Genomic DNA, 19,754 nt, shown 5'->3' with positions numbered 1-19,754 from the left:
GTCTCAAACTGCTCAGGGATGTTTGGATGCCTCTCTCTGGTGTTTCCTGAGACCAATAAACACTCCTGCCAAGACTGATCGGGGCAATGCCCACAGGCTGCACCAACCAAGCCCTTATTCCAGGCTCAAAGAACATCAGGATTCCCCAGAGCAAGAAATCCTGCCCTAAAAGTCACGAATCAGCATCCCAGAGCCAGGGCAGTGCTGTCAGACCTAAGCTGGCCAAATCACAACTCGTGTTTGCTTGTCACCCACCGGATTCTCCTTCCTTTACTTGCTTTCCTGTCCACCTTCTTCTTTATTTTGCTCCTTAGCTTCTGGATGGCCAGCCACTGCCTGGGGAATGGAAAACAACAGGTACACAAATCTTAGAGCCACTGAACACCTCTAGAAACACTGTTTGATCCCCAACTGTGTTGAAGGCTCCACTTCTCAAACAGAACTTCATCAAGTCAACAAAGTTTCCAGCAGGGAAAAACTTCTCCTAGTTATAAATTTATTTTTTATTTTTTTTTTTTTTTACTAAAAGGAGCGTCATCTTACCTGATTTATACAATGAAAACTCGACATCAGGGAAAAAATCTAGCAAAATCCAATTACTGCAATCTTAATATAATCTTAATTACTGTAATCTATTTTATTGTAAAGTCAGATAAATGTACAATGTAATCACTATTTAAAAGCAATTTTGTCTATATCATGTTAAATTATAGTGAATAGCTTTCCATAATATTCCAGACGTACACAAAATAAAGTGACAAGTTGCACTAAAATCTGGGTAATATTTTACACAGAGAAAAGTCGTTTCACCATCACAAAATTCCCTGATGCATTTTCTTCCCCTCTCCAAATGTACCCCCACGAGTTGTTTCAGGGGAGAGCCCAACTCCAGCATTCCCAGCTTTCCTTTGCTTTTACACTTCTCCAAATTAGAGCCTGTGGTTATTTAAATGTACACTGCTCATTAAGTGGCACTTGGAAGGTTCTTTATTTTCTTACTCCAGAATTAAACAGAGAAGTAAGATCCTCCCTGCATGGAATTACAGTTTACTTTTGCAAGCAGGAAACATTCCCTGATATTGTTTTAATTGCAGAGAATCTTTTCTTGCAGAAGGAATACAGAGGAATTGCTTTAACTGACACCACGACAGGTTTGTTTCTCTAAAACAACAAGTCAGAGTTCATAAAGAGAAAAAGCCAAATTCCAGAGGTATGGATTCCCTCAGTGCTGCACGAACCACGGAGAGACAGAAATACCTGGAAATATCTGGGAAGTATCTCCAGGGGATCACACACAAACCAAGGCACAGCTTAAAAGTCAGACTGTGTGATCCATAACTAAGGAATATGTTACAGGGGATGAGCTTCCTGACTAATGTCACACAGATTTAATAATTTCTTAGGCAATTTCTTACACCCAGATGCTTTTCCCAGATTAACTCAGTATTTTTCGCTCCACAATGAACTGGACTGGAAGCCCACAGGTGATTTTGCTGGAATGCAGTGCTGGGATGAAGGCAGTGATGTTACAGACAACTCCCTCCTTACCTGCCCATTGCTACCTGGTCGTTGGGGTCCAGGGAAGTGGTTTTACGCTCGATCATTTCTCGGAGGAGCTGGAAGAAAGACAAAATTCCCATTTACAGCTCAGTAAGGACACGTCAATGCAAACAGGCCCACAGGTTTCTCAGAAGAATTAACAATTAGCTGCCAGGTTCCCAAGGGCCTCGTTTTTGAAACTCCCTAGAAAACCTCAAGGCAAACCCGAGGCTTTGTAACACTTCCTCTGCTCAGAGCTTTCCAAGGGAAAAAGCCAATGGCTATGATAAAAGTTTGAGTAAGTGTAGGTCATCTCCCTCTTCCAAAATATCCCCACAGAGTATGTGACTGGGGCATAACACTGAAGGCCACCACAAAGAGTCTCTGTGCAGTTTCAGATGGACCCAGGAGTAGTTCAGTCTTCCCTTCAACACAGGCAGAACTGCAGGAAGAGCTCAGCCCCACAGGCTTCACCCCACACTTTGTCTGGGGAGGGCAGGGGGGGACTGAAGCACTTGCCCAACAGAAGTTGAGCCCTGCTGGGCAGTAACACTCACTCTGAGGAACAGCACAGCAAAATCATTTTTACAGCTAGAGCAGGAATGCTCAAACAGGCTTTTCTATTTCTTTTCATGTCCTGAGGGCTGGGGTTTGTCCTTTTTGCTTCCTGCAGCCAAGGAATATTGTGAACAGCCTTTTTGGATAGTTGACTGGTGCTGTATGTTTATCACCACTCACTGTCAGCTGTACGTGCTGTGCCTCGGGTATCAGCCAGGATATTAACACCAAGAACAGAAATAAACCCTCCAAAACTGAGGGGCACTGACTGCTTTAGAGATGCCAACATTTCACCACCCAGTGAAGTTACTGCCTCAGCTCAGAAGCACCTGAAACAGCCCCACCTGGAAACCAGAGTCCAGGCAATTCCATAAAGACAGTAGGGAAAAAAGGATGCAGGATGCTTTTCCTCCAGCCTATACTTTCCTCTCCTTCAGGGCATATATCACATTACCAAAAAAAAAAAAGTGATTCAAACATAATTAAAAACCTGCCACTACTTTTTTTTTTCTATTTGCTTATTTTTGGAGATCATTACTGCAGCAATTACATTAAAAAATTCCAGGAGAGAGGCCACTGCTTTATTATCACTAGAAAACAGCAAGCTACTTCTCTGCCCTGTTTATCTGATTGATTCCCAACATCTTTCTGGCACACAATCTATCAGTTTATCTCTCCCACTTCATCACAGTCACTTCTGGCAGCTAAATACAAGATCCAAATCCAGTGTTACACAGACATACGACACAGTAAACCTGTGTAACACTGCCACTCTGTAAACAGCTGCCCTTAAGGCTAAGCAGAAATGGGATCTTGGTTTCTAGTCAATATTCTGTCAAAAGCAAGGTGGGAGGGAGGGTTGGAACAGCAGTGAGAAGTGGTGCAGAGAGGTTTTAGTGGTTTCTTCCTCTTCCAGCATTAAGGTGTGTTTACTGTCTCCTCTTATCTTGTTCCTCGGCACGAGGCAGAGGGAAAACTGCTGAGCAGAGAAGGCACATGGAGATGGTCACACACAGACATCCCACGCTCCCAGGGAACTGAGCAGCAGGACATTTCCACAAGGACTTGCTCTTCCTGGCCTGGTGGCCCAGAAATCCACAGACTGGGAGACCAAGGAGTGCTGCCAAGACCTTACACCTACACCCATCCTGGTCAGAACAATGGCTTCAAACTGAGAGAGTGGGTTTAAATGGGATATTGGGAAGGAATTCCTCCCTGTGAGGGTGGGGAGGCCCTGGCACAGGTTGCCCAGAGAAGCTGTGGCTGCCCCATCCCTGCAGGTGTCCAAGGCCAGGTTGGAGCAACCTGGGCTAGTGGAAGGTGGAACTGGATGGGCTTTAAGGTCCCTTCCAACTCAAACCATTCCACGACTCTAAGATGCACTTTTGGGCCAGGTTCCTGTACTAGTTTTGTTGGCCTTGGCACTGACAAGGTCTTCCACTGTTCCAAATGTTCTTCCACAACAGTGTCAACTGCAGGACTGGGGACACTGCTGGGAAGAGCAGAGGGCGACAAAGACGAGGGAGAAGTAAAATAAAGCAGGAGCAAGAGGGAAATTAGGAAATAGGAAGAAAAGCTGCAAAGCATCTTGTTACATCTAAACAGCATATGTCTGGAGCTGAAGTTATAAATCATGCTAACAATGGTTACTAAAATAAAAGTGGATGTAGCCAGAGGCTACCACTGAAAAAGTCAGCCCAGGCCTCGCTGCCTTTGGTCTTTAAGGATTTGATTAGTTTTCCGCCTTCTAGTTCAGAGTGCTGCATTCAGCCCCTGCTCCAGAGTCAGCCAGGGCTCGGGATACAGAGGGAATGATAAATTCATTTACTGAATAAAGCTACACTGTTTTCCCAGCACAAGACTTAAAACACTTCCGAAGCCGCAGTATTTCATTAAGCTTGGCGATTCTGGTTAAAATTTATTAGTCAAAACAGAAAACTCTCATCGGATCCCATATATTCCATTAGGAATGATATATGGTGTCTCCCAATGTCTAATTATTAACTAGGAAGTGTAAGTAAATCACTATCAGCGTTGAGCCCTGATGTGTGAAGACTGAGTCTGAGTTAGGCAATTTCGGCATCAAAAGGCTTTGATTTGAAACAGATCCTATTTTGCTTTCCCTCCTTCACATCTTCCCTGAACTTCAAAACCCTCAGCTCAGTCTCCCATGGAAGCAAACACAACTGCAATGAAGCACAGCCACGTCCAGCAGCTCAGCTGCCAACTCTGAAAGCTGGAACCAGAAGGACAAACTGTGTCGGGCGACGTGGAGCAGAAGGAAGTTGCTAATCCCAGTTTGGTTTTCTCCAGAAGGAAGGGGTGATGTTTGCCAAGAGAGCTCCTCACGTGCCTGCTTCTGAACTCCACAGAGTTCGGCCAATAACACCACCCCAACCACTCCCCAGGCAGAACCAGGTACCACCAACCACACGAGGGAAGAAAAGCCCGTGGAGATGGTTTGGGGTGGGTTGGAGATGGTTTGGGGTAGTTTGGAGATGGGAGCTGACTGCCCTGTGTCCTGAGCACACCAGAGCTGACAATCCACAGCTACTCACACAGACCAGAGTGCTCCCACAAGAACACCATCAGTATTCACCTGCCTTGGCTGCCACCAAAGCCAAAACCCACAACCCACAGCAGAGTCAGGAAGTGCTTTCTAAAGGATTCAACCTAAAGGGCCCCCTCTCCACGCCAGTTAAAGAGATGCACACAAAGTACACTGCACGAAATTAGAGGGACTTAGAAATGCCATCAGGGTGTTGTTCAAGGGTAATAGAGATTCATTTCTCATTTTAGAGGTCAATTTTCATTTTAGAGGTTAGGTCTCATTTTCATGCACTATCTATCAGTGTTTCTAATACTACAGTCGCTGACCTTTCTGATTTGCAGACCCCTAAGAATTTCCAGTTGAGACAAAGAGGTAAGGATGGCTGAAATCAGCCTCCTGACAAAAGGCTCACTTGTCTCAGACCTTACAGAGCAAATCAAATTAAAAAAGAAAGTCCATCTGTAGTATATCAAGGGCTCGAGTTTACAAAGCTTGGATATAAAATTGGAACAAAAGGAATGACTTTTCTCTGGTGTTATTAAGACCTTCAGAAAAGCCAGGGAAGGCACGGGTCACTTGTGCCACAGTGCATCAAAGGCACCTGCTCTGTCTTGCAAGTGGCACTGGTGTCTTTGAATTCCCCCAGTCAGGTGTGCCCAGAGGTGAGCACAGCTCTGCCAGGGTCCCTGACTCAATAATAATAATAATATCACACAGGTCTGACAATGTTCATTTGAAAACAGCTGCACACAATGGAAAAGGAGAGCCTTGGACTGCTTCTCCCAGCTCAGTCACCTGCTGGAAGCAACAGAAACAGAGAAAGATTCCACTGTCTGTGGATTCTGAAACAACGAGAAAAATGGGAGAAACCCAGACTTAGGTTTACCAGCAGCTGCTTAACTTTACTAGAACACTCTGTCACTCCTAAAAAAAAATATTCACTTTATTAGTGAGGAACTCTGAAATATTTGCAAATGGTTATGTGGACTTTCCTAGCTCAATGGGTGTTTGTTGCTAGAGACAGTGAATGCACAACTACTGTGGGGTGCAGGTCTTTTTTAACAGTTTAAAAGCAGGGTTTTTAACAAAATCACTGTAGGAAACAAAAAGAGAAAAGCTACATGCAATTTGTTGAGTCCAAGTGAAGATGTGCACCACCAGATGCTTTTTCTCCCTCCTGGTGAAAATGCAAAGTCACTCCTGAACAGAAAGCTGCATTTTATCAAAGTATTTTCATTACTATCCAATCTAACTTTCTTCTGCTTTAGTCCTCCGAGAGACATGGTGAATCATATGAATTTATCCTGCAACAACAGCATAAATCATGTTTCTAGCCCAGGACTCACTGAGCAAACATTTTGCCCTGAGTTCTGCCTGGAGGTACAAAACAAGCTGTTCCTTTTCTCCTTTCAAGCCCCACTCAGGAGCAGTGTAACACCATTTGGATTTCTACCAACACCAGAGAAAATTTAAGACCGCAGCTCAAATGTTACTTCAAACCCCCCTGAAACACTTTTTAAAATTTATTTTTCTGAAATCTATTTACAAAAACTTAATTTGCAAGACGAAATCAGTGGACAGTCTCTTATTGAAAACCATTTTATTCAAATTCAGGTTTCTGTAAGATGCACAGACTTGCCTATTTTCTAATAACCCATTAAGAGAAGTTCCAAATCAAGCTTTAAAACGTGTTATTAACCATCTACCCAGCCATTTGAAAGATACATGCCTGTGATAAGAGTATTGTATTGCCATTAACCTGTGGGATGGTTCGAGACATCTCTTATTCACACAAAACTCTAAATGCATCTAATTAAAGCCACAAGATCAGCTGTCCATATTAATCACTCACCGGTTTAATTAAGGTAAACCAGCTTGTCACAAAGCCAGTCTTCTCTCTATTCTTCACCATTATCGACTTTTAATAGTTCACTGGATTAGTAATTACTTGTTTATGGCATTATCAAATTCCTGGGAGAGGAAGGGGCCCAGGAAACTGCTTGAGACAGGAGGGGAAATTCACCCCATCAGGTAAAGTTTTCTGAAGAGCCACACAGTGGGATTTAAGGAGTGATATAGTGGGATTTAAAGAACCACACAACAGGATTTAGACAAAAGTACGACTCAGAACAGAAACAAATTGATCTGGAAGTATCTTAGCAAGAGATTGAGAGGTGCAGGTTTATTTTGTGTTACTCAGATTAAAGCTGGGGGAAACTTCCAGTGGGAGGTGTCCCTGCCCATGGCAGGGGGTTGGAACTGGGTGGTCTTTAAGGTCCCTTCCAACCCAAATCAGTCTGTGATTCTAGGACAGGAAAAAGGAAATCAGTGAGATTTCTTGGTCTCTTGTAAAAGCATAAGTGTCACACTGAGTGGGCAGGAGTGGGCAGGCACATGCAGAGCCACTCCACAGGGACAGCAATAAAGCAAGACAGCAGTCCTACAGCTAACCAGCATTTTCTCCAGGATCAGCTCCTCCCTAAGCAGTCAGGGTGTAGGTAAGGAAGGCACTAAGTCTCCTCCTCACTGTTCACACCTTGGGGTGACTCCCAGGCAGTGACAGTTCTGCCAATGTGAGGCTGTGTGCAGGGATGACATTCCTCCCCAGCCACTGGCATTCCTGCTTGGCAAGCTGCTGCCACCCCTCTTGGAAGTCTTTAGTGTTTCCTTGGATGTTCCCCATCCCCTTTGGCTGCTCTCAGCTTCTGAAGCTGTGGTGCCCACGAGCAAGGCTGGTGACTGTGGGTTGTTATAAAACACAGTGACGTACAACACAACCAAAACCAGGGGAGGAGGGAGCAGGAGAGCACAGAAAAAAAGGAATTATGTATATTCCCAATTCTCCTTAGGCATACCTGCTGCCATCAATGATGAACATTTGTTCTGGGAAGAGCTGCTACCAGTGGAACACTTAGCATATGAACACTAACCTAATTCCTGTTGGAAATAAAGCAATTTCCACTCTCTCCTTTACCAGAGGAGTATTTCAACCTAATAATAAAATCTCCACTGTAGCATGTCAGACCAGCAGCTCCCTGGTAGCAGGCTGGAATTTTAAGTCTTAATGCTGCAATATCAGCTGTAATGAATTCTACGTAAATATGACTTCTAAAAATAAAAAGCCTTTTTCTTCCCTTAAAACCACGTATGAAGGAGACTTTAAAAGAAAAGGAACCTGGCTCTAGCCAGTGATGAGGATCCTTCTGAAACAGTTTAACTATTCCCACTCAGTGCCACCCAAATAAAAATATTTCACTTGCATAATTCAGATCAGTTTTCCATCACTATTCAACACGGGCACAATAAAAATTTTGTGTTTGCTTATAAAACAAGTGAAGAATAGGAGAAGTGGGCAAAGTGGGATGAACAGGCAGAAGAGAGTTAAGTCCTGAATCATCAAAAAATTCCCCCAGACACACCTGCTGAATTCTACTGAACATCAAGACCTGGACAAGAAAATTGTTTTTCCACAAGAAAAACATATTCATTAACGAGTTTTGTATTATAATCTATTATAAAACAGTATAGCTACTTATTCTGTTATCATTAACTTGTGCACATTTATCAGCTCTTGTTCATTTTTACTTGCCTAATTTCCCACTGACACACAGAGGAAGTTGGTTTCCAGTGCTATTCTTTATCCGAATGTTTACCTTTTAAGCAGTAATCAAAATAAATTAATAGTTACAAAATCTTATTTAGAAAAATGAAAGCGATACCCAAAAAAAGAAAAGTCTGGATGTAGATTTAAATAGGAAGAAAAGAGCAGGTCTTGAAATGCACCCTGCAATCAGTATAATGCACAGAGGCCAGAGGTTGGCAGCACCCTCAGCTCCGACAACCAGCGCTGCTGCTGAGCACTCCTGAAGAACCAGCTCCTTTCCTACATTTTATTTATATCCACACATGCAATCACACACACACACACACAAAAGCACTGCACAGTTATGACCCACGTGAAAGCAAACCCATTCAGGGCCTTGTCAGTTCTATTGTGCTGCACTCTCCCCTCTCTGAATGCCGCGTTCAGCTCCGGCTTAGCGCCCTGACAAATAAAGGAAAGCACTTTATGAATCTCATTTAATTGGGAGGTGACAGAAAACACACAGCCATTTTCTCCAGCCTTATCACTGAACTGGCCACAGCTCCAATCTCTGCCAAACCCCACTGAACACGGGACATTAACCAGGCCAGTGGGACAGGTGCTGGGTGGCGGCTGGCACGGGGCTGCGTCCCCACCAGCACCGGGAATCTGTGCGGATCATCTCTCCCAGGAAGCATGGTGGGGATGGGAGGGGAGAAGAAGGGTGGAAGGGAAGGAGAGAGGAAGAGAAGGAGGGAGGATGTTAAAAAAAACCCCAAGCAAGAAAGGAAAATGAATGTGTGGCTGCCTGGCGGCTCAGCAGATGTCCGCGCGTGATGTACGAGGCCGGGATGAGCTGTCGGAGCCCGCTGCCAAGGAGTGGGAAGTGATTAAAGCCTGCACCAGGCTAAGCACCATATTTAGAGTCTATGGGGTTCCCAAAGTTGCACCCATCCCTCGCTGTGCTGCCAGATGTTGCTGGCTGGTCCTGCTCCTATCCAGGAGCAGTTGGTCCAGCCTGGAATGCAATCTGGAATGCTTCCGGAGGTGCCGCGCATTAAACCCGTGTCACCCATCCTTCACCTCTGCCGAGTGCTGAAACAACTCCAATTTGCTGCCACTTCCCTCTTGGGAAATGGCCAAGATACAGTTGTGCCTGGCAGACCCATTTGTTTTACTCAGGTGATTCTCTTCCCTCAATGACCTCTATTAGTTTAAGTTTTAATTTAGATTAACCCCAGCACCCCAATTAACCAGCGAGGGGAAAAGCTAAGCTGGGACTAGTCATATTTCTGAAATCACGATTTATCGGAGTTAAAGTTATTAGAAGGGAAGACTGGGCCATTCATCTATTGCTATTTTTCTTTTGAAAATTTAACATTTCATGGCCAATAAGCACCTTCTCTGCACAGGTCCACGGATTGTCAATCTCAGCTATTTCTCCTTGACCAGTCCATGATTTTGTTACACTGACTTAATTTGTTTTTTGTTCTTAGGGCCCACCCGGCCCCCAAATTCCACCTCACAGATTTGGCTCTTTCAATCTCTGGTCCCAACAAGACAGGCACTCTCTGATCACCATTTAGAGCCTACACAGGGGGGCCTGGCATCCTCCCCTGCCCCAGAGATGCTGCTCAACCCACAGCAGTGGAGAGGCGCCTACAATAAATGCAGAGCCTGGAGAGGAGCTGTAGCTTGGAATGCAATCCTGGCTCCAAGGCAGACTGCCCTGAGGAGATCCCTCACAAACATTAAATATTCAAATTGTCTTGATTCTGCAGCAGGAGAGATCTACAAAAATTTTCTTGGGACATCTACAGCAGAAGGGTTGGAAGTGTGTTGGAAACCTTCTTGGAGGGCAAAAAAAAGGCAATGTTTGAAGTTCTCTGTATTTCCTACTGGTAAAACACAGACAAGAATTACCAATTTAATACCCCTTTTCATTCACCCCTAGTCCTGGCTCTGTACATGAAACCCTAAATTTTGGAAGAATTCAAATGCTTCTGGTTAAATCAGTTACCAGAGCACCTGGCAACGGCTCTCTTCCACTGCCCTAACACTTCACTAGACACTCTGAACACTGTTCAGATCAAAAATTTCTGCCTTCCTAATGATATAATGATATTTGTCTAGTGCTGAAGTTCAAGCTCTCTGTGGATCATCAAAGCAGACCCAGGTTTTCGTGCCTTGGGGAAGGAATTACAGTGACGTATTCCTCAATGTGTGACAACTTCCATTTTTCACAAAGCTGGCACTGTCTTTATTTAAACAAGCTACAAACACAAGGTTTCTGTGCACTGGGTGCAGACTCCTTGTTTCTAAGAATTTTGCAAATTAAAAGAATGACTGGCCCGGATCCAAGCTGGAATGACTCCAAGAGAAGTGCCAGAGAAGCCCTGCAGTTTTCCCATTCAGCTGGTAGGTGAGATGATTCAGGCTGAGACAGGAGTAACTTCAGTGCTTTTGAGGGTCTACTAGGATTGTTTTTCATAATGGGACTCTGCCCAGGGAGAACAGTCACCTTCAGGGAATTCAGTGATTTTTTTTCTCCTGTGTAGCAACGTTCCCCAGGGAGAACCACAGGCTCAGACTCACCCTGCAGCCCTGACACCCCCAGAGCAGCAGGGCCAGGTTTGAGCTCACACAGCCCCCTACAACAAAAACTGAGAGCAAAGTCCCCCAAGAAATACAGAGCACAGAACCAACTGCATTACCTCTGTAAGTATTAAAAACCAACTGGAGGCATAATTCCACACATTTACCATCACCTACCTGGTGGTAAAAGTCATCATCATCAAATATCTCCTCATCTATGTCCTTCAGGTGTCTGTTGGAATCTGAGGGAGGGAGCACTTCCTGGAAGCACAAAGGAAATACTGAAGGCTCATATGTGAATATTTCTGTCCCCAACTCCAACGACATCACGTGCAGCAGCCTGTAAACACACTTGATGATACGAAGGAATGGAGGAAAACTCCCAACATAACAAGCTTTTAAGGACTAGAAATACATTCAAAGGTAAGGCAGAAACGTTGCCAATGCCAAAATAGATTTATGATACCTTTACTGGGAAATAAATAGGACTCTGCAAAGTCTTTCTGGCAAAATACTACAGATATTTTTAATGTAATGGCAAAAATACATCTTGCTAGTGCAGTAATTCTACCTGATCTCTCAGAATTGAGTATTTATTCATTCTTAAATACTAAATTAATAACAGACTTACCACTAATGTATTCTGTAGGTTATATGCAGTACAATTTTGGAAGTGACTTTCTGGGTTAAAGACTCTGAACTGCAGCATAAAAAGCAAGTTCTGTAGCCTCGAAAAGCAGATTTAGTGAGCATCACTTCCTCCAGCACAGGAGGGGCACAATTCCAGCCCAAACCTTGTCAAGAACTGGGAGGGAAGATAATGCAAACACCATAAAACCGGGATTGAAATGCCTACACCTTCTCCTCAGCTGTTACACCGCAGGAACCAACGCTCAGGTGTCTCCTCCATAAATCTCTCACGAAGGAGAACGCTCCCTCTGCTAATTGCTGGGCAGAGTTTCCCCGCTGCTGCAGGGCGAGTTACAGGAACGAGGCCCCCTTACCGAGTTCTCAGGCCCGGGCTGGGGGGCTGGCTGGGGCTCCTGCTCCTGCTTGCCCAGCACGGTGTACACGGAGCGCTTGGTCTGGGTGCGCCGGAGCAATCTCTCCTTGTCCATCAGGATATGATCAATCTGAGTCAGGATGGAGCGCTCGAAGGCACCGAAACCCTGCAAACAGCATTAACCAGTGTCAGATAATGCAGAAAGCTTTTCCTCAAGGCAGCAATGTTCCCCTATCTTTCCATGTCAGTGGATAAGCAGACAGCATTCCAAGAGGAGGGGGTTTGGGTTGCGTCGCAGGGATTTCTGTTAGGATTTTTTTATTTGTTTCTCCCTCGCTCTCCCTTCCCAACCTGAGGCAACTTGACGCCTGGCTTAATAAAATGCCTTTGCTGTTCTGGTTCAGATTAACTTCTCAATGATTAATACTAACTCAGAGATGTGAGGAGACCCTGGATCTCCGGGTGAAATGATTACCCATTGTATTAAATGTACACTCCACAGAGGAGGAGAGCCACAAAAGGCCCCAGTTCTGTTAGAAACCAGAAACAGCTTGGAGATCAGCAACAGTGGCATTTTCACAGAGTTTATTTGCTGCTGGAGACTGGCTGTGGTGAGATGTCTGGTCAGGAGATCACCAACACCAACCAAGAGTTTTTCCCCAAACTTGGGAAAACGTTTGTCCCTGAAAAGGTTATTTCTGCCTGTCTGCTCAAAACAAAAGGCTTATGCCTTTGATATGTGAGGGCTGAGCTCCTTTCCAAACTCCTTTAAGGCTGGGGAAAAGCGTGTCCCTGTGTATTTAGTTCTTGCTGCTTTACCTCTCAGCTTAACTTGGAACATTCACGATACGAAACTTCCAAATAAACTTAGAATCATAGAATCATGGAATGGTTTGGGTTGGAAGGGACCTTAAAGCTCATCTCCTTCCACCCCCTGCCATGGGTAGGGACACTTCCCAGGTTGCTCCAAGCCCCATCCAACCTGGTCTGGGACACTTCCATGGATGGGGCAGCCACAGCTTCTCTGGGCAACCTGTGCCAGGGCCTCACCCCCCTGACAGGGAAGGATTTCTTCCACATACCAAAACTAAATTTCCTCTCTTTCAGTTCGCGCTTGTTCCCCAAATCTCTGCTCAACAAAAGCACGTCAGCACACACAAGCCAAGACTTGCCTTTCCCATTTTGCCAGTTGCCAGCTTTGTCTTGTCGTGCCACTTCTGCAGGACGCTGTTCCGGTAGGGCCTGAGCTCCGCGTAGCGCTTGGCGATGAACTCGGGGTAGTCCTCAAACTTCAGCTTTCGCTTGGGGAGGCTCCTCCTCTTCTGGGCCTTATCCACCTGCTCCTCATCGCTACTGCTCGGGATTTCATCCTCACTAGAACAAAACACGCAGGCTGAACACCCTACACCTCTCTAAGGCAACGTGTGAATTCTCGGTGGCCCCTCCACCACCGGCTTTTTCCACACCGTGGTGGTGGTTTTGGCACAAGGCCCACGGTTTAGCCCGTGCTCCATTATCAGAAAAACTACATAACACACATCCCACAAGGCAGAAGGAATTCAAATGGTCATTTGACCGGAGTATCTGTCACCCAGATACAGCAGCAACTGAGAGAACAGCAGGGTGAGGGTGGTCAGGAAGGCTGTGCATTGTCCTGTTTGCTGGAGACAAAGGATTCAGAAAGATTCAGAAATATCTTGCCTATTTTTGTATTTACCTCTCAGCTTTTGCTTGCTTTCCATCCACCAGGTGCCTCGTGCCTGGGTACTGATAAAGCAGCTCGTCCTGAAGCTCCACCAGTACTTTCAGCAAGGCCTCCAGAGTTTTACAACCTGCAGAGCAAGAGACACAAGTGACAATTTCTTGCTCCTGGTGAACACTCAGCTTTGCAGTGCTTAGTTTCTCATCTTGAATCAGAATTTCTGCCGCAGCCACTGCATGTCCCATTAACTGTTTGTCTATAATCAGTTAGAGATGTGGTTTTATCTTCAAACTGATTTATGGCTGTTAATGTCAAACACCACCACGCTGGGGGAGAACATTTCTTTCCTAAGAAGGGAGGAAAGGAGGCAGAACTGCCTTCTAAACATCTGCCTGGCTGCACATTGGGAGTGTACTGATCTAATGTTTCATCCACAAACATTCCCACTGCAGAGCCTGGAGGATTAACATCCTAAAGAAGCAACACACATGTGACAACAATCTTTTTGCTGACTCACTCGTTTCTCTCCCGTGTTAAGTTCTGCAGCAGAAGCAAGACTCATTTGAATAACATGACACAAGGGAAAATGCACATATGTACAGGCCCTCCACACTGACCTCTGACTTTCCCTTCTTGTACACAATGTGCATGTTGTAAGAAAAACCAAACCCCAACCTCCTGCAGGGCTTTGACCATCGCTGTGCTCAGCACACAGGAGGGAGGAGAACTTAGACTGTAAGTAAAATTAAGTGTAGCAAGATCTGAACTATGGGGGACACTTGAACAATGACCTGGCAAGTTTAATGAGAAGATCCTGACCTAAAAAGTAGAACTGAAGGCCTGGAGATCCTCAGAAAAAAAAAGGAAGAAAAGATTGGTGTGGAGAGGTGTAAAATGATCAATACAGGTGAGTTTTACAGGGATGAGCAGTTGCACTCCAGGGTGTTCACACACAGATCCTGAATGTAGATCTGATGCTGGGTATCCAAAGGTTTTTGCCCCTGACCATTTTCCCGTATCCATGCAGATGGAGAAAAAACAGTGTCTGTTCCAATGACTGTATGTTCTCCAAGGACACAGAGTTGCAGCTGACCATGGGACAGGTTAACTGCACACTGTCACAGTATCTGTTCCTTAAAAATAGTTCTTTTGTGGCAATCAACAAGCCTCCCTGCAGAACTCTGCCATAGAAAACAAGTGTTTGCCTGGGCCTACACAAACTCTCCCTTTGCACATGGCCACACATCAGTCCCAGGGTCAGCTCTCCCAGGTAAAACACTCGGCACACTTCTACCCAAAAACCTAAACTGAACTCACTCTGCCTGGCAGAGCACGTGGATTTGTGTGGAGGGCAGGAGGTGGAACTTCCCCAGAGCCCCCCCTGGTTCCTCCTGTGCCACGAAACCAGTGGGGCTGCTCTGCTTAACTCCCAAACCTCCTTCTCTGTATTTGGCACAAAAGAACAGAGAGAGCTTTTTGCCACTTGATTTTTTTCTTTATTTCTTTTTTTTTAATGGGGGACACAGAGATCATGGGTAGAGTGAACAGCAAATCTTCCTCAGCCAGACAGAGTCAGTGCCAGCAGAAATCAGCCCAGACACTCAGAGGTCTCAATCTCCCGCGTGTTACCACTGTGATATTGCTCAGTTGTCACCATCTTCAGATAAATTACGGCCTGACCTCAGTAACAGGAATGTCAAGGAGAAGATGCTTTAAGATTTTTGTTGCAGATCAGCTGTTGGATTCATCCTCCCCGAGCCCAGGGTTCATTATAGATACGTTCTGACAACTCCTCTATATAAACCTATTAACGGATTAGGTTTGCTGCACTTGTAAATCAGACGTGTGTTAGCATCAAAACAATTCCACGAGACAAACAGACAAAAGCCCTTTAAAAAATGCATTTGTTGTGCGTGTCTGCAGCCAAAGCATCACTTGCAAAAGCAAAGTGCCCCCACCCCGGCCTGAGTGCACATCTTACACCAGCAAAATCCTTCCCCCTGCCTGCAACACAGCTAAATGTCCCCAGAGCTTCCAAAACTGTTTATTTTCTCCCCGCTGCCTCTCCTCCAGCAGCAGTGCTAATGCACCCCAGGCAGCTTTGATCCTGGCAATTACAACTGGAGTAGCACTCCAGCTCTTCTGGGGTATAGCAGGGCCACGGCAAGCAGGCAAGGAAATAAAGACAGGCTCAAGCTCCCCCAGGCTATGAGATATGGACCCCAACAGAAGTGGGGATGGGGAGCAATTTTATTTGGAGTGAAGGGGATGGAGAGGGCAGGGAAGACAATGACTGTGCGTCTAACCAGGTGGGAGGGCTAATTATTCCAGGCAGTGGCTTCATCAGGAGCCTCTTACAGCTGGGTAATTTCCGTGTTTTCAGTCCTTGTGCATTTAATAGCATTACTGCATGGCATTCTCATTGTTCCTGTTGGCTGCTTAAGTGTGCTGTAAACTCAACTTCAGAAGCCAAGTGTCACCCTGCTCCTTTCCCATCCAGCCCTGCCCTATCCATTTCATGTTTAATTCCAGAAGGGACTGTTTTCTTCCCAGTCTGCTCTTCATCTTCCCTTCCCTCTAATGCCCTTGTCTGCCTTTACACCCCTGCTCTGGGGAAGAGTCTGAACCCATTTGTGAATAAAGGCAGCACAAAACAGAACTGTTTCAGGGGTGCAAACTGTGCCATTTGGAAAAGCAGTTGGACACTGACTCTCCTGCTCTCCCTACCTGCCCCCCCAGCACGTTTTTTGTAATGCTGCTCCTTGTCTGAAACACACAATTAAACAGAAAACATCCACAAACACCGAGCTTTCAAACGCCCCAGTACATTGAGGTGACCAACTCACAGCTTTCACATGTGAGAACCATCAGGTCTGTCCCTCCTGCTCCCTTCACAGAACAAAGCCAGTGACACCTCTCAGGGACAGGCACTGCCAGCCCTGGCCATGGAGCAGGGATCTCCCACTGCCATGACCTGTGTTAGGTCCCGGGCAGTCCCTGATGGTTTTGTTTATAAAGCTTCCAGGACCGAGAAGGTAATGACACAAACCAGCCAAGGATGAAACAATGCTGTTAACTCTACAACTGCCCTGCCCCTACTCCCCCTGACCCTGATGCCAACAGCTTATTCCCAGCTGTTCTTCCCAGCACAGTGCCCGGGACAGTGTCAGTGACTGCAGACACAGCACTGTGAAAGCAGCTGGAAATTGTGGAATGTGAAACCCTCCCGACCCAACTTTGCTGGCACAGTTCACCCCAGTTGGTGCCTTTCTCACCCCTTCTCTCCCACTCTGTGCTGGCAGCTTTGCTGCATCCCTTATAATCTGCTCTCCAACGTGCTGGGGTAAATATTCCACCTTATTTATCAACACCAGTGTCACAACTGACACTTTTAACACTGGCCCATAAATCATCGGTGAGCAAGATCTCAAAACTGTCTCCTTTTCCAGGAGTTACTTCTGCACATCCAACCTGTTGTTTGTGAGGGCAGGTGACTCAGTACTGCCTTAAAAACTAAGGAAGCTGATCCCTTTATGGCATCTAAAATCCCCCCAGACAACTCAAACTCTGTGTGTGGGGGAGGCAAATGAACCCCAGGACAACACACAACCCCTCCTTCCATCAAACCTTTCCCAAAGCTGCCCTTTGGGAAAGAGAAAAGGATGCTGAGTGGGATCCATCTGCAGCTGCCCCAAGAACACAACAAACGTGGTTTGAATAAAACTTCCAGCTGAAATGGGACTCAGAGTGTCTGTGGGAAGACACTAACTTGTAAGAGTCACTTTTGAGAGTCCACAGGAGCCCCTTCATTTTGTGTACAGGGGTGAGAAAGTTCTTCCAGATCCAGCAGGCAGCATATCAATCCACCAGGAAAGCTGGGAGCCAGCACCAGTAAATCAAAGTGTGCCTTTCTGTTAATACTACCTCACACATTCTCATTTTATACCCTCCACCCAGCCAGGAAGCAGCCCTGGAGTATTTAGCTCCATTCAGGGATAGCACTGCCATGTATCAAAGTGTCAGGAGACCCACCAGAGATGAAATCTGTCCTGCTGCTCTCAAACCACAAAAAATCAATTTTGTCAATGCCAGTGGTTATGGACAAACTGGCTGTGCTGGTGGCACCCCCTTGGACTGGGGAGGGCTCCTGGTGCCAGGGGACTGACCCCTCAGGCTCTCCCCCCTCATCCATCCTCTCCACACACAGAGTTGCTGTGGAAGCCCACACAGTGCCATGTAGGATGGCTTCAGTGCTCATCCATGCTCCTACTCCAGCATTCCCACAGCTTCCTGCACAAGAAAAGATCTGTGCTCTTTTCCATGACCTCTAAAAATGGGGTCTCATTCCATCTTCCCAAGCAGCTGTGGAGAGCAGCAGCTGGTGAGGAGCAGCAGGGAGCTTTGAGCCCATGGAAAAAAGCTGGAGCCTCAATGCTTTCCAAGGTGTTCACAGAGCCAAGCCCTGGGATTCCCAAAACTTCTCCCCTGGGCACATTCCTCCCTGTCTAACCCCAGTCCACCCATCCAGCAGATTTGGAGCATGACGGGTTCACAGAGCCAAGCCCTGGGATTCCCAAAACTGTTCAACCAGGCACCTCTTTCCCACCTGACCCTGGTGCATCAATCCAGGAGATTCCGAGTGCAATGGGTAAGGAAGGAGATCCTAAAATTGGGGAAAACCTCCCAGGATTTTTGCTCCATGTGGTACCTTGCAAGGCAGTGCTGTGGGAGTGCTTCCCCCAGCCTGGGTTCTGCTGTGCACACATCATATCCAAACACACACAGAACACCCTTCCAGGATGTGCCAGCAGGAACCAGCGCCTGCCCAGCCCTCAGCTCGACTTCAGAGCCCATGCCAACACCAGGAATTAACTACTTTTTCCCCTCAATTAAATCTGAGGATCTGGCATCACAGGAATACCATCGCCGTGCTGGCTTTTCATTTTCCATGTACCTCCACAGGTTGTGGAAGTGCTCACACACAAAAGCTGGTGTTGGAACGACGGGATGCAGAGCAAAATCCGAGCTGCCAAATACTGGGAGCGTTCCCCCTGCCAGCACAGAGTCCCTGTGTTCCCACAGAGTCCAAACAGAGAGTCCCCACGTCCCTGCCACACGAGCTGGGCGCGCCGGCCACATTATGCAAATGGGAAGGAGGAGAGGAATCCAACCTCTTTTATTTTAATAGCTGCACATAACGAGGAGAATCTTTATCAGGTACGGGTGTTTATGCCAGCATTCAGATGAAGAGGGGGAATTTTCGCTCCTTTCAAAGGGCTGCGGGACAGGAGTTAAACTCCAGGTCAAAATGGCCCTCGATCCGCTGGCCTCGGAACAATACTGCTCATTCAAATCCACCAGCCAGCCACTTGCACTAGTCATCCCCAGCAATTAATCCCCCACGAAACACGTTTGATTAAATCTTTTCAAGCAAATCCTTTGCTTTGCTTTTGTTAGTTCACTTCTTGTCAACATCTATTAAAATATGCCTTTAATTCTCCCACAATCTTAAAAAACACCGATTCCACTGTCTTCAACTTTAATCAACTGTATGGCCGGCATTTTTCATTTCATAATAATGTGCTGTTTGGAATTCAAGAGGCAGGCTCAACATCAATCATTCGGCAAGAATTTTTCCACTGCAATAAATATGCAAATGAGGAAAGCCAGTCAGTCGTATTTCAGGCCCGACTTGCTAGTGTTTTAAAAAAGACACAAATTTATTAATTGCCGTTGGCCAGCGGAATCCTATTACTTTGGGCATTGATTACAAAGCTGTGTGAGTGATTATTGTGCAACTCGCAGGCTATCCAGGCATGAGGAAAAATTATTAAAGCAAGGCAGAGATTATCAACTCGGAATAACAATAAGCCTTAACATTTTAGGCCTCTAACTTCTTCAACAAAGAATTACGCCGGAGCTCCAGTGTATCATAATTCTGAAGTCTGTCAGTATTACTTTTGGAGCTTGCTCTATATTCCCAACAGCAGGACGACATTCCCAGCCCGGAAAAGGCGGGGGAATTCCTCCAGGTATCGCATCTTAAACATGGGGCTCTGGACAACAGCTTGGCTGGAATTCCCACTGTGCAAGGAACAGCAGGAGGGACAGTGGGGCAGGCAGGGCTCCCCCAGCTTCAGCTTTGCACCCCTGCATGTCCTGGGGCCCCCAAAGCCAAGGGAGCACAGCAATAAAAGGTTGCTGACAAGCCTCACACAGAAGC

The 19,754-nt window shown here is 46.1% G+C and overlaps 1 protein-coding gene across 1 annotated transcript in view; it reads right to left on the bottom strand.

Moving 5' to 3' along the window:
- Nucleotides 1-19,754, bottom strand: part of AATF (apoptosis antagonizing transcription factor) — a 47,982-nt gene that overhangs the window by 15,622 nt on the left and 12,606 nt on the right. Inside the window, exons 5-10 of the mRNA XM_027660319.1 lie at nt 13,547-13,661; nt 13,002-13,203; nt 11,831-11,995; nt 11,004-11,087; nt 1,549-1,616; nt 256-336 (exon numbers count right to left, since the gene is read on the bottom strand). Coding sequence (XP_027516120.1) covers nt 256-336; nt 1,549-1,616; nt 11,004-11,087; nt 11,831-11,995; nt 13,002-13,203; nt 13,547-13,661 — 715 coding nt within the window. The remainder of the gene's footprint in view (nt 1-255; nt 337-1,548; nt 1,617-11,003; nt 11,088-11,830; nt 11,996-13,001; nt 13,204-13,546; nt 13,662-19,754) is intronic.

The sequence above is a fragment of the Corapipo altera genome, unplaced genomic scaffold, assembly GCF_003945725.1.
Source record: "Corapipo altera isolate COAL_440 unplaced genomic scaffold, ASM394572v1 271, whole genome shotgun sequence".
Lineage (NCBI taxonomy): Eukaryota > Metazoa > Chordata > Aves > Passeriformes > Pipridae > Corapipo > Corapipo altera.
This window is presented reverse-complemented; position numbering and strand designations above follow the sequence as displayed.